At 39.0% G+C, this 14,718-nt stretch overlaps 1 protein-coding gene across 1 annotated transcript; it reads right to left on the minus strand.

Moving 5' to 3' along the window:
* Positions 1-1,943: 1,943 nt before the first annotated feature.
* Positions 1,944-14,079, minus strand: CHMP2B (charged multivesicular body protein 2B). Its single transcript, XM_072338393.1, has 6 exons — positions 13,920-14,079; positions 10,451-10,542; positions 7,512-7,706; positions 5,092-5,194; positions 3,967-4,073; positions 1,944-3,758 (listed from the first exon to the last, which is right to left on the minus strand). Exons 1-6 carry the CDS (start codon positions 13,951-13,953, stop codon positions 3,645-3,647), a joined length of 645 nt encoding a protein of 214 aa, XP_072194494.1. The 5' UTR covers positions 13,954-14,079; the 3' UTR covers positions 1,944-3,644.
* Between the last annotated feature and the right edge of the window lie 639 nt (positions 14,080-14,718).

The raw sequence follows: 14,718 nt of genomic DNA on the forward strand, positions 1-14,718 counted from the left end.
CTTGACACATAATGCCATCTGTTGCAGAAGAGGGACAAAAAAAACTAAGTGGAAGAAGCAGCCACCACCTAAACACATCTAGCTGTCACCATGGGAATACTAACATCTCAGAGTGGAATTAGTTTAAAAATGAAATGAAATAAAATAAAAAAGCTGGAATGAAATCAGTTTAATGTGCTGCAGCTGTTAGACTCGGAGAAAGTGGCAATGCAGTGTTTTCTTAGGAAGAACTCATTCACTGGCTAATTGACATCAATCACTTTTGACTGAGGGAAAAGGCCCTAGATCAGACATCTATGGGTTTGTTAGTCTTATTAGCCTGCAAGTAAGCCAGGTAGCTGCTCAACAAATAGGAGTTGTGCCATTTAAATTTGAAGTTGGTTTTACTTCATTACTTTACTTCAAATTACTCCAGGTAATTTGCTTAGAAGTAGAACAGAGGACAAAACAAGACCTTCTGCTAACACCTAAATCTGTGGTTCACCTGTCTCCTGAGTGATGTACGTTCTTATCACCCTCATCTGAAGGAGACAGTATACTTAGAAAGAACTAAGTCAATGTGTAAACTTAAAAAACACCAAGAAAACATAAAAAAAAGTGGTGATTCTCAACGTGGTGAGGAGTAGATTGTGGAACTCCTCTACTAGAAAATGTGAGTGCTAGCAATTTATTCACATGGTTGAACCTGCAGAAAGAGAAAGTCACTCCAACTACCATGTATATGGTAAAACTAGGTACTCTCTGGAAATAAGCTAATTTCAATAGATGACTCCTAATATCTCTTTCAACCTTTATTTTCTTTATTTATCCTGTTCTTGTGTTTTCTTGGGCATTCCTTACAGGCACCAGCAGAGTAGGATTCTGTGTGAGATGGACTTTGGTCTGCCTCAGCATCACTGTTTTTAGGTGCATCAAGTAATTGTGTTGTTCTTTCTGGATAGAAGACTTTCAGTTGCTGTTAAGGTGTCAGCAAGGATAAAGGAGTATGAAGGACTGAATTGATTACTTTGTTGTTTTAGTCTACTAAAAATCTTAAAAGAATTTGTTTTTTAGTAGGGGGATGTAATTTGGTTATAGAGTGCTATAAAATATGTAACTGACTATAACTGCAAACATTTTGCTACTGAAAGGTTTTCATACAGATTAGGGCTGCAGAACTTTAGATAACTGTCTCCAGAAACACTGGATAGATCTTGATGATGCCTTCAGATAAGCAATCTCTCTGATACCATATAGAAATGCCTTCACTACTGTACTTTACAGGCTCTACACACAGAGGAAAAAGCTTGTCATCAAAGTTTTAACATCACCCAGTTTTAACAGCTACCGAAAGGACAAAGTGTGCACTACACTTAGAAGGGACACAAGTTTCAGTCTTCAATCCAAATACAATCAATAACAGTTTATACTTAACTTCACATTACAGTTTGTCCTTCAATGCCTGAGAGTAAAAACTCCCTTTCAAGAGGAAGGAAATGCAAACTTAGATTGTTGACTATGCTTAAGGTTGAGTCGAAGGCCCATATACAACTTCAGTAAATGCTCAATAAATGTTACACTTCTTTATTGCTTGGGTCAAAGGTAAACTGATGTTTAAGAATGGGGCTATTATAAAAAAAACAATTAAGTTGTGTGTAATTTGGATAACAGGTTAGTCAAAAGCTTTGGGCCCTACCTGCTGTCTATGTGATTTTAAGCTTGGATTTTAACACTTTAAAAGGCAAGAGAAGGAGAAATATTGAGTAGGAGTGCAGAGCTGGTACTGCGTTAGTGATTTTGCTTTTGTAGCTGTTGAGCCCAAAGAGCTCCCCAAAACCAAAAGTAGAAATGGTATCAAAAATCCTTCAGATGCTGAAAAGTCAGTGGCAAGATAGCAGATCTAACAATGGAAAGAAAGCTCACAAAGAGAAGGATGTTTAGGACTAACTTCTAGAGAACAGAACCATTGTGGAATAAAAAAACCCACCTTTTATTAGATTTTTACAAAATAACTTGTTCAAAAAGAAAACAATCATTTCAGAGAGACAGGCAATATATAAACTTCAATGTTCATATCCACCGCCTCACAGATTAATAGCACATCCCTTACTTTCTCCAGTTGGTATCAACATCCATGTAAAAAACATGCTACGTTTTTTTTCCTCTGCTGACTTGAAAACTAAAGCACGTGGTGTGACAACAGTAGATTCATAGACATTAATGTTTCCTCCTGCACCTTCTCTAGCAGCAAAGTGATTTTAAGAAACTTGTACCTCAAAGTACAAGTACAAAGTACCTCAGCTTTCAATCTTAAGAAGTATTTTAGTTTTTAATTTGTAACAACAGTGCTTTTGTTGTTTCTGTTCACTGAACATACCAGCACAACCAGGCAAATAATCTCCAGCAGAGTAAGGGCTGAGGAACTTTATGCTATCTGGGAAGTTGTAACTGGGAACTGCATTCTCAGACTTAGTCATCTACTAAAAATGTCAAGTTTTTATTTCATTAGTTGCATGTATTCCACCTAAACCCAGAATCATGCTGAGATAGCTAAGAGACCATAGGAAAAAAAAAACCTTCATGGAAACAGACTGCTTTTATCGCAGTGTTTTGACAAGAAATTATCGTGTTATCATCCAGAATCGTCCTCATAACTGAGATTTAATTCAGTTTATCACCAATGTGCTCAACTGTATCTTAGTAAACTCATCTATGTACAGTTATCTCCCATTAAGAAATACTGTAAAATATATACAAATGTTTCAGGCAAATGTCCTTTCTGCAGATGCACAAGTAGCACTTCCGAACATCACCGAGTCTCATCAGAGCTCTTGCCATAATGTTTTGAGGAAACTATCCTTCTTATAGTTTACTCTCCTTTCAAAGACTCACTCTGAAAAAAAATAATAAAATAAAAATCAAGAGCACTAGATTTATATACATAAAGGCACAGGAATACTATTAGGTTACAGTACAATAGAGTTCAATCAGTGCCTTTCATGCATTGAAGTTCACTAACATCTATACCCCTTTCCAGTAGAATTAACTGCACAACTGTATTCTTCCCCTTTGATAAAAAGAACAATCAGCTATTTAGTCAACTCAAAGTTACTGCAGAAACTTGAAAGAAATGCATAAACTGCTTTTTCTTTCTGCCTAAACTGCTGGGTTTTCAAGGCTATTTCTCATCAAAACAAAATAATTTCAGCTAAGAGTAAAGGTGAAGTTTCGTTTCTGCCAAGATGACAGACTAGTAATTCTTCTATAGCAACAGATTTATAAAAATGACATATATTATACAGGTGCCATCCTAGGAGATAACACCGCCATCTACAGAACTGCCAATTCTAAGGGCAGAAAAGGAACTGAGAAGAAAACTTTGAATTCAACAGAGAATGAATTCAGACTGTGTATAAATGTATCATTTAGAGTTATAACCCTCTTCAGTCCACTGCTCAAGACAATGGAGTGCAATGCACACAGCAGGTCTAATTCTCCCTATCAGATGATTCAAAGTAGCCTCTTCTCCCTCCAGAGTATCAGCTTGAAGACGTCATTTCTGCAGCTTCAGAGTCTTCCTAGGCATCAGTTGCATTGAAAGCGTATTTGCACTTTTTACATTTGTCTGCAGCTGAATAATTAGAAGGCAGACTCTTGCCATCAAGCTAATCAACTCCCAGAGCTTTGAGCTGCCGTTCAATCTCTTCATCTGATATGGTAGCAGCTTTTGATGTTGATGCAGATGGTAAACCTCTGGCAGCAGATGGAGCTTTGGCCATCTAGGAAGAGACAGAAACTTTCTTTAATCAAATGAATCTGATTCATGAGAAACTGACTACCAGGATAAGACTTTAAAATAAAGGATATTCAGAATAAGACTTTAAAATAAAGGATATTAGAAAGAAATACTTAGTGGTGGTGGTGGGGAAGGGAGGGGGAAAATGAATAATGGGAAGAAATATGCGAAATAACTCAAAATACCCATACCTTCCCAGAGATTTCAATTCCAATCTCATCAAGTACTTGGTTAACAATATCCTGGCTTTCCTCCTCTTCATCAGAAGCATCAAAAATATCATCTAAAGTATCATTAACTTTGAAGAAAAAAAAATACACACATTACCTTATGCAAAGAGACTACAAAAATCTACTGCTGTTTTTCCACCCTCCCAAAATACCACTGATTAAGATACCAGGAAAAAGCAACAGTGTATTAGAGATGGTTTTCTTACTTCTGCCTTGCAAAGCCTGCAAATACAGAGAGGCATAACACGATACATACAATATGACTCCTTTTATAAAAATGTTTGGTTTCAATGCAGTAGCTCAGTTGCTCTAATACCACTCCACTATGTTTTAAGATTAATATTCTTTTTTCTTCAAAACACCATCTACAGTTCCCTAAAAATCCCATCCATCTTTCAAATAAGTTGCAGAACTGTTGCCTAATTTCTGAATCGCAACCATGCAATTCTGGACTAGTAAAGTGTCGATATTCTGCTCAGCAATATTCTTTTTAGTTCATGCTATGGTAATCGGGCCAATGCAGTGACGAGGATTAGCAGGGGAAGGAAAATATGCTAGCAACACTGTCTAGTTAGCAAAGGACAAAAACAATCAGAAACAAAAAACTCTCTTTATCTATCACCCTCCGAAAGGAAGTTTGTGGCTTAAAATCAATAAGGAGATAAATACATCCCATACCAGCATGTACATAACGCTGAGTAATTTCTCAGTTAAACTTGAACTGCTAACAGTCCAAAACGAAAACCACTTACAGAATGATCAGCTATATGAAAAGCAGTTTTTCCATGACCTCCTATTAGTAATGCCAACAAAGCCTTGTGGCAGTCTCAAACCCCTTCCAGGATGTTCCTTCTAAAAGTATGATGAGTGTTTTGCATGAAGGAATGGATTTATGTATCCAGTGCTACTAAAAGCCTAAGGCAGCCTCTCTGCTCAGACATTCATTGTTTTGTTTGCTCTTCACTTGCTATCAATCTCTTTGTTTGGAGAAATAGAACCACAAACATCTGTATTTTTGTACTGGTTTTAACCCTTGAAAAGATCTAAAGGATGCAGCTACCTATTTTCCCTAACTGCAGAACTTACTCATTTCTTCAGTCATTTCCATCTTCATATTTTCCTTCTGGAAATTCTGCATGGTTTGTAGTGTCTTTTGTGGATCCATTTTCTTATTAACTGCTTGCATTGTCTAATAATATGGGGGGAAAAAGTTACCATTATCATACAATTAGACAATAACAAAAGCCAATATATGCGTTAAGAAGGAATAAAACTTCTCTAATAAAATAAAACAAACCATTTAGTCAGTATTTCATGTTTTTTGGTCTTTATTACATGCCAGGAGAACTACAGATAAGCAGATCAATAGTACAGTCTGTACCTAGTAAGAAATACTGCTACCTACTAACCTAACAGACAAGATTTTTTGTGTATGCATTTCTGGCACTGTATGTCTTCTGCTGACTTTATACTTGGAAAAAATATGCCTGATCTGAATGCGAAGAAGGGGAAAATATGTCCTAATTTGCAGGCCATACACTTTAGAGGTAAATGGCTTCGGTTTTTTATTTGGTTGCAAAGAACACTTCATTTCAACCACCACTAGAGGACAGACACTAAACTGCAATCATTTCCTTATGATATAATTTCATGGAAAAATGATTTTTATCTGAAAAGCAAATACATAAGTGCCCAGGAAGTACACATTAGCTTACAGTGAAATCTTGTGTCAAGTATAGATCAGTTGTTTTACTAGAAATCTGCAGCTGTCTTTGCTTATAAGAAGCATGCTTCTATATCTCTCATGGGATGTCTAAACCTAAATATAGATGTGAGCAATATAAATGAAAGAGTATATCCAAGAAGGTAAGAGTTGGCTTGATAGTATTTCTTTAATTAGTCATTACATCCACTACTAGCTTTATAGAAGCACTTCTGCTTTCACTTCTGACTTTGCTTGAAGTGATTATAGAATGTCTCAAGCTGGAAGGGATTCATAACAATCATCATGTCCAACCTCTGGATCCACAAAGGACCACTCAAAAATCAGGCCATCTGACTGAGAGTGTCGTCCAGATACTTCTTGGGATCTGGCAAGCTCAGTGCCGTGACCACCACTCTGGGGAGTCTGATCCAGTGCCTTACCACCATCTCAATAATGATAAAATAGCATATTTCAAATGTTAACTGAATTTCAAAGGTTGTGTTCTCATTGTTATTATTAATGGAAGAATTTGTTCTGGACTTGTAGGGTGTTAGTTCTTCAGAATTCTTCTACTCACAGATGAATATAAAAAAATATTTGTACTACATTGATTTATGTATCTTCAGCAAATAGAGGTCAGACCCATGATTAAAAAACAGGTGACCACTCACTGGACTTTATCCAAAAATAGTGCCACACAAAGCTAGAAAAGCATTTTGATGGTATTTTGGAAGTTTCACATTTATGCATTTATTATGCTTCCTGAGGCAACTGACTGCATATATTTTTTCACTGATGTAATAGTTAATTAAAAAGCAAGATCGATTTGTTCCCATGCAAGACTGCTATAGGAATATATTCAGTAAACTGTTTAACCCGATTGGTTGTGTAGTCAGACACGCCAACTCTCTGTGGGTTAGTCCTGCAAAATGAAGTTTGCTGCAGAGCTACAACTTTATCACTGGATGGGTCCATATCTGCCAGCATACTCCTCCGAATATTTTTTCACAGCAATAATTACTTCCTGCATTAAGCTGCAACACAGGTTTAATTGGCACAAAACCGGATTGATCTCTGATTGCGATAGAAGTAGTATTTACCTGCAATTATCTGTGCAACTTCTGCTTCCTATATCTCAAGCTGAACAATCCTGCTTGCCAAAAGCAAGTTACTTATTTATCAGTTCAAGGAAATGGAATAGAAGTTCATAATTAGAATAACTGAGACTTTTTAGAGTCTTTTATGACCTAAGATTTGTGAGAAAACTTAATGCAATACTGGTTCCTTAAAGCATGGAGAGTAAGAATGACAGGGAATCCCAGATTAAATTTCCTTAGAAATGCGTCATCTCAAGTAATAACCTACCTCTCATAAGCTATAAAGCTGCTGTTACACACTGCCTTGATTTCCAGATGAAGCACTCCCACTTTTTCCCCAATAAAAACTGCTTGTGACATGACATACAAGCGAGAAATTGTAATTGCATGGTTGCCTATCACTTTTTTTTGGTGGTGGTGGTGGTTTATTTTTGTCCACTGAAAGAGCTCTTCCACTGGACTTAAAGTTGAATTTTTCATGCAAACATCTGACAGATGTCTAGACCAAGAAGATCCTCCTAGTTAGGCTCTAACTAGCAGGACTAATTGGACAAAAAATTCATAATACAAACTAAATTACATTTCCCCACTGTATTTTCAGCACTGTTCATGGTAGGAAGCAATACGTCTGCTTCCTTTAATTACTGTATGCAAAATAACTCCATTTTTACATTAAAATGCACCGCATGCTTGTAACACCTTACTTTTGCTGTAGTTGACATAGCTCCAGCCATCTTCATTTGAGAGTTCATGACCTTCGTTTGAGATGACATAGAAGTGACTTTAGAGCTAACAGCGTATGTTCGATTTTTCTGTTTCCGCAGTTGTACGAGCTGTTTTGCTAGCACTTTGCAGGCTTCCTTATTACCAGTCTTAGCCATCTTCTTTATCTCCAATTCCTATTAAAAAATAACAATAATAATAAAAATCATTCAAATAATACAATAAAGTCCCAAGTTCAGGAATTTTTAGTGTTAACTATTCTTATTGTTTTTGTCTTTTTTTTTTTTTTTTTTCAGGATTTTTTAAGTTATATCAACACTTAACTGATTTTTTTTTTTTTTTTACTGAGGTTATTCAAGGTTATTTCACAGAATAAATGCAAAGCTGTTTTGCTTTGTATTTAAAACCCAAATTGAATCATGTACTACGGTAGCACAGTTCCCCAAGAGAGTCCAACTTTTACATAATGTCACATTGATTTCTATGTGAATATTCAATTCTATATCTGGGTATGGTACTAGCACTCCTGCTGCACTGCCCATGGAAGAAACAGTGAGGCCATAGGCTTTGCTTGTTCTTCAGCTCAAAGATAATCTCATAAATTTTAGGGGAATAGGGAAATAAAGATAGGAAAGAAAGGCTGTATTTGCCCACATCACTTACCTGAACTTACCACATAATAAAAGCACTGTAATTTGACTACGACAACATGCACTTAATGTGGACACTACTGGCTAAGAAGAAACAAACTTATTTATCAGCTTGGGGAAACTGCAGGTCAAGAGGTACCAGAGAGAAGTTTGGCACAAATAATTCTGTTAGCAGGGAATTTTTCAAAATATGCCTTTTGATTTGTGTTTTTGTTAATATAGACTTTCCAAACAACTTTCCTTTTCAGCCTTAAGGAGAGCTTGCCATAATAACTTAGTTCTTCTTATGAGGCCAGTTGTGCATTTTGACTTTTACCATTAAGCAAAAGCAACTTTAAGACCAGCACCATAATTCTTCATGAAAATAAACCTTCTACAGGAATACAAATACTCCACTTTATGTACAGTAGTAGTCCAGAAAAATGTACTAAGAAGAAGATATGTTGCTCTGAAAAAGTAAACACTAGTCACTACAATAAGAAAAACAATCATGTTTAAAGGCAAATATAAACTGACTCATTGCATCAGCTTTACAACTAGGAAAGACCATGGTTTACCATAGACATGGCACCAGCACAAGGACCTCCCTGAAAGCCAGTAATTTCTGAAGGCCTGTGTTATAAATACTATTTTCAATTCAAAATGCAGGTCAGCAACCAAGGAACATAAGGCTATTCAAATATTAGAGGCCAAAAATAGATGCAAAGATATCTTCTTCCCAATTAGGAATAGAATTTAGGTATTAGAAAGAAGTGATTCACACAAAGGGTGGTGATGCACAGGAGTGCCCCATCCCTGGAAGCATTCAAGGCCAGGCTGGACGTGGCTCTGGGCAGCCTGGACTGGTGGCTGGCAAACCTGCACATAGCAGGGAGGTGGAAACTGGATGATCATTGTGGTCCTTTTCAACCCAGGCCACTCTATGATTCTATGATAAGGAGCTCACAGAGACCATAAAAACAAAATTCCATAGTAGGCCCAGAATTTTGTTTGGTTTTTTTTTTTCATACCTCAAATACTGCAAATGATTGAAGAGATTAATTTAGACTGGATTCTTTAATAGCAAACATCTGCAAATAAAGATTCTCTCACTGAGAGTACTAAGGAGCTTGACTTTTTTGAAAGACAAACCAAAATCAATCAGCAATCACTGCTACATCACTACAAATAATGCAGATAATAAATAATATATATATATATATTATTATATATATATTATTTTATTCTTAACTAAGCAGAATTTGGACAGCAAGCTGCAATATAGTACTGGCTGCATTTTCTTCTAAAAACAAAAGGTCCTTTCTCAATGGATCTGACTCTTAAAAAGCAGCGTTTGATCTCCATTAATTTTCTCACCTGAAGAGCACATATTAAGTTTTTTGAAGACACAATTAATTTCTTTTTTATCCTCCCAAATATCCAAAAACTCCTCGTAGATTTTAATGCCATGTCACAAAAAATCATGAAAATTAAGGTATTTCTAGGGTCAGAATTTTTCCTTCTGAAAAAAGCCTTATCAGTGAGTCACCTATTACAACCTACCTGCTGAAAAGCTTCAAGGAGCAATCTGTGACATCATTCTAGCTCTCAAGGCCTGCTGTCATGAAGCACCACCTCAGCAGCTACTGAAGCACTCACTGCTTGGATTTACATAGCCTTTCCCAGTCGGAGCATGTCTTCATGCATCAAACCACACCATCTGTCACGTCCATTTATCCAATTATGCTGCCACACAGCTGCATACTTGAATACTTGATAGCTCCCACACATGAAGTTTTAAAGAAATTTTAATTTAGGCAAATATTTTTAACACTATTAGCTAGTTCTATGAAACTTCTAGCTGAATAAAAAGAATAATGCTATAGGGGTATTCATGATATCTACAGTCACAAAGAAAATGTCAGCACAAACACCTTTTAGTCTTTCCATTACTATACTGTTGATTTGAAAGCCCAGTATGAAAAAAATTCATGTCCTGAAGGATAGACAATGCCAAGAATGGAGAGAAAAACTATGTGAATGTAGTAATTAAATCCAAACACATTGCTTCTTTCTCTACCTATGTTAAAGACTGAACATCAGAATCACTTTTAAATTGTTTTCCAACAAAATTTTAATAACTGAAAAGTCAAAAAGGAAAAGCCACTTTTTTCAGCGTTCAACTGTTATCCACTTAGTACTATCTTTAGCACTTCCCAAGTTCATAGAATCAAGTTGTTGTGTTAGGCAGCTGTTTGTTTTTTTAAAATGAAATTCTCTGCTCTACTTACCAGCTGTTTTTCCTGTTTTTCAAGTGCTGCTCTATCTCTGGTTATGGTCCTCTGTGTACCTCTTAACTCTCGGTTTTGCTCCTTTATTATATCTGGAAAGAAAATATTTACAGCTAGAAAAACTTTTCACTAGTATATAAACATCTTGTCTGCCAAGCACTCTGCACACATGCTGTATGTTGGACAGCCTCTCATTCAAAACAAAGTCAGCTACCAGAACTGTCAGCATCTCAAATACACAAAATACAATATGATGTACACAGCGTGATTATAGCATAGTTTCAATAGCATAGGCCATATAACGAAGTGTAATCTTTGCACCACAACAAGATCCTTAACCACCCACTAAGGACTAGGTACAGGCAAGTTTCATTTGTAACTCAGGATTAACACATTCACTGTGAGTTCAGATTCTGTCAACAAGTCAGACATAACTGCAACAGGTCAGCTGAAGAAACCTAATACAGATGATTAGCCAGGGAAGAAGACCAGTGTGGGTGAATAGGGAGCTATTCTTGAGGCTCCAGGAGAAAAAGAGAATCTACCTGCTGTGGAAGAAGGGATGGGCAACTGAGATTGAGTAGAAAGAAGTTGTTAAGATGTGCAGAAAGAAAATCAGAAAGGCAAAAGCCCAGCTTGAACTCAACTTGTCCGGTGGGGTAAAAAAGAACAAGAAAGCCTTTTACAAATATATCAACAGTAAGAGGGAGACAAGGAGAATCTCCATTCTTTACTGGATGAAGCTGGGAATGTGACCACTGAGGATAAGGAAAAGGCAGAGCTTCCACATGCCTTCTTTATGTCTGTTTTTAAAAGTCAGTCCTGACTCTCTGACCTGGTAGTCTTGGCTGGGGAGTAGACTAAACCCCCCATGATCTAGGAGGACACAGTCAAAGGCCTACTATTCCAACTGGACTGTCACAAGTCCATAGGCCAAATCAAATTCACCCAAGAGTGCTGAAGGAATTGATGGAGATGATAGCCAAGCCACTTTCCATCATCTCTCCGTACTCCCTTGTCAACTGGTGAGGTCCTAGAAGACTGGAGGCTTGCCAACATGGCTCCCATCTACAAGAAGGCTTGTAAGGAGGACCTGGGGAACTCAAGCCGTGTTAGCCTGACCTTGGTGCCAGGAAAGGTTATAGGAGCAGATTGTCTTGAGGGGGATCATGCAGCATGTGCGGGACAACCAGGGTATCAGGCCCAGCCAGCATGGGTTCACAAAGGGCAGCTGTTTTGTCCATTCTGCTTACTTATTGGTAATATCCCCTTACTAAAAGCAAGAATTTCTTACAGTATGGGCATCAGTCAGGATGGTTGCAGTTAACTTTTGTTAGAATTTACAGCAGATGCATAGGTGTGATTCACCTGGGCGAAGGTAAGAGGCCTGCATCTGACTCAGCATCCTCTGACCTTTATAAAGGAAATAAACCGGTGCCCTTAGGAGGAGATCCATCTACTCCAAAGGCATATACCTACTACTAGATAAACTTTGCATAGAAATTTAAAAGGAGCACACTGTTGCCTAAATTCTGTGTCTAATCCACAGAAGGGCTGCCACAATGGCGTTCTGCTATTGTACTTAAAAATGTTTAGGCATGTGAAAAATCAGTGCAAATGGATAATTAAAAACAGAAATAAAGCCATAAAGGATATAAAGAATCAACTGCTGATACGCAGTCACTCTTAATTTATTATGATTATTATTTTTAAGGCTGGCATCAATTTCTTCTAGATGCGAAGAAGCACTAAGATTCTGTTTTATCACATTAAGAAATACTGTAAAACTTTCAGGGGAGAAATTACTTCAACCTTAAATAGGTTCTAATTAAGAAAAAGAAATCTCCAGTAGCACGTATAAACACATTACCCACTTCCACCATGTTTTCCACCAAATAAACATACAATGCAAACAACCTCTGTGAAAAGAGTCTTTCTTTTACAGTGCTACCACTACTCTCAGACCTACATAAAGATCACCTTCAGGAAACGGAGCTTTCAATGGACATTAATGAAGAGCTGAAAGATGATACAGAGCATAACACTACATTCTACACAAGACCAAAGCAGCAGTGTGAATTACTGTGAATACAATGCTACAGATAAGTAATTTTGAAGGCAGAGAAATGTATATTACTTAGACAGCACTGAAAATGAAAGGTTTACAAGCTACATACAAGAGTACCTTCTCTAAAGCAGTAACTTAAATTCCTTTAGAACAGGAAAAATGAGAAATGGGAACTTCAGGACAATAAGAAATAAAATTGTCATGAGACCATATGGGCTAGCACAATACTTGTTTTCTTCCTCTCTCTAATCTCACAGCATGACTTAAACTAAAGATAGCAACACACTAAAAACAATGATTGCCTGCAATTACAAGCACTTCCACTTGCTTTTGCAAATAAGGGACAAGAAGAGAACTTGTATCAGCTACGTAGCACAGTGAGAAACAAGATCTTAGCTTTGTTCCTTCTGCTGATGGCCATCCTAGGAGGCACCAGCCTTCACACACCTCTGTGGCCAAGGAGGGCACACCTCTATTCCTGCAAACCGGCTGGATCAGAGATGCCTGGCAGGGCCTGACCTGGTGCTGTCATGGGAATGTAACGTCATCTCCTCCTTCCTCCCTACAGACTGTGCACCAGAAATGGGAAGGAACAAGCAGCAGATACGTATTCTTCTTGGGTGAAGTACAATTGGCTGGCATGCAGCGTCACTTTTGGCACGCAGCTTTCAAATGAAGACCCACACAATCCAGCAAGGAACATCACAGAATCACAGGGACTGAGAGGGACCTCTGGGGATCATCAAGTCCAGCTCCTTGCTAAAGCATCTGCCAAACCATGCAGCCAGCCTGGGGGCTTGCGCCCACACCCGACATGCCCCTGCCCTGGGTGTCGGCTATATGAGGCAATGCTTTTTTGCGAGGGCTGACAGCTGTGCACTGGACTTCCTTGTGAGGTAAGCAATCTTTTCTGGCTTTACCCTCGTGAAGACCGCTGCTGCGTCTGTATGAACGCTCTGCCCACAGAATGGCTGTGGAAATGACGAGACCAACTTGTTGGAAGGCCCGCATAGCAGAGAGCTCAGTCATCGCAGCCTTCTGCTCGGGAGCACAGCAGTGCTCAGCCGCCCTCCCCGCCACCACGGACAGCCCTCGTTCCCCAGACGGGCACGACTCGTCTCTGTGTTTATTCCGGCCTCACCAACTCCCCACAGCTCGTTTTGTTCCTCCGCTGACAACGAACGGCGTTTGTTCTCTTTCTCTCGGCACCCACAGAAGGGGATCGCCGGGACTCAGTTCCCACCGCCGCCCCCAACCCAGCCGCCCCGCGGGGCACGGCGTCTCTCGCCACCGCCCCTAGAAGCCTCCCGGTGAGTCCCCCCGAGTTTCCGGGACGCCGGGCCCAGGCCTTCCCGAGGGCACCGCCACCGCCCTTCCCCGGGCCCCGTCAGCCGCTCTCACCGTCCACAGTCTTCTTCTTAAAAAGCGAAGCCATACTGGCTGCCGGTCCCGAGCCCACCTGAACCCCCTGAGCCTTAGCAGGCTTCTTCCTTCTCCTCAGGTGACCAGGAAGCGGCCGGGCCGCGCACAGCGCCCGGCTCCACCTCCCCAAGGCAAGGGGCGGGCCAGGGCCGGGCTGCGGCGCTTCTCCGCCTCCCTCTCCCGCTGCGGCGGCGGCAGCTTGGGGCGGTCGCTGCCCTGTGCAGCTCGAGCTGTCGGTGCTCACGGTGTGTGGGAAGCGGGGATGTGCTGCTTCTTCGTAGCTACCGTGGGGGCACAAGAGAGAGAAGAGTGTAAAAAGTAATAATGTTTCTGGCTTTCAGCGTCTAATTACAAATCCTCAATTTTTAATGAGGTAGTCATAGCGTAGCAGTTGTTAACCAATGTCTACACCAACTAATGAGAAAATATACATATATATATATATATAGCTGAAAAAAGTACATGAATATTTAATACTTTTTTTTTTTTTTTTTTTTTTTTTTTTTTTTTAATGTCTTTTGTAAGGAAAAGCAGGAAATTGTAATGTAGAGCTGTATTTTGACATCTAGACTTAATGCCTTCCCAGGCTGTCTTTGTGTTTCTGGCGGCTGTTCCCTGATCAGCCCTGCTTTTATAACCTCGCGTGGAAGAACAATCTCTTGAATAGCATAGCAAGTGTAAAGACTTATGTGGATTTTACAGCAGTGATACTTACTTAAAATCTGTATTTCAGGAAAATTAATTTCAAGTAGCTAGTTTTCATTCCAGTTGTTGCTAT

Source organism: Excalfactoria chinensis, chromosome 1 (assembly GCF_039878825.1).
Source record: "Excalfactoria chinensis isolate bCotChi1 chromosome 1, bCotChi1.hap2, whole genome shotgun sequence".
NCBI lineage: Eukaryota > Metazoa > Chordata > Aves > Galliformes > Phasianidae > Excalfactoria > Excalfactoria chinensis.

Bases quoted from the DNA above. Each gene is read 5' to 3' on its own strand.
- CHMP2B (XM_072338393.1), bottom strand. From the start codon at position 13,953: ATGGCTTCGCTTTTTAAGAAGAAGACTGTGGACG. The intron at 7,707-10,450 runs GTAAGTAGAGCA...ATTTTTTAATAG, and splicing joins AAAAACAGGAAAAACAGCTG to GAATTGGAGATAAAGAAGAT. The intron at 3,759-3,966 runs GTATGGGTATTT...GTCTCTTCCTAG, and splicing joins GAATTGAAATCTCTGGGAAG to ATGGCCAAAGCTCCATCTGC.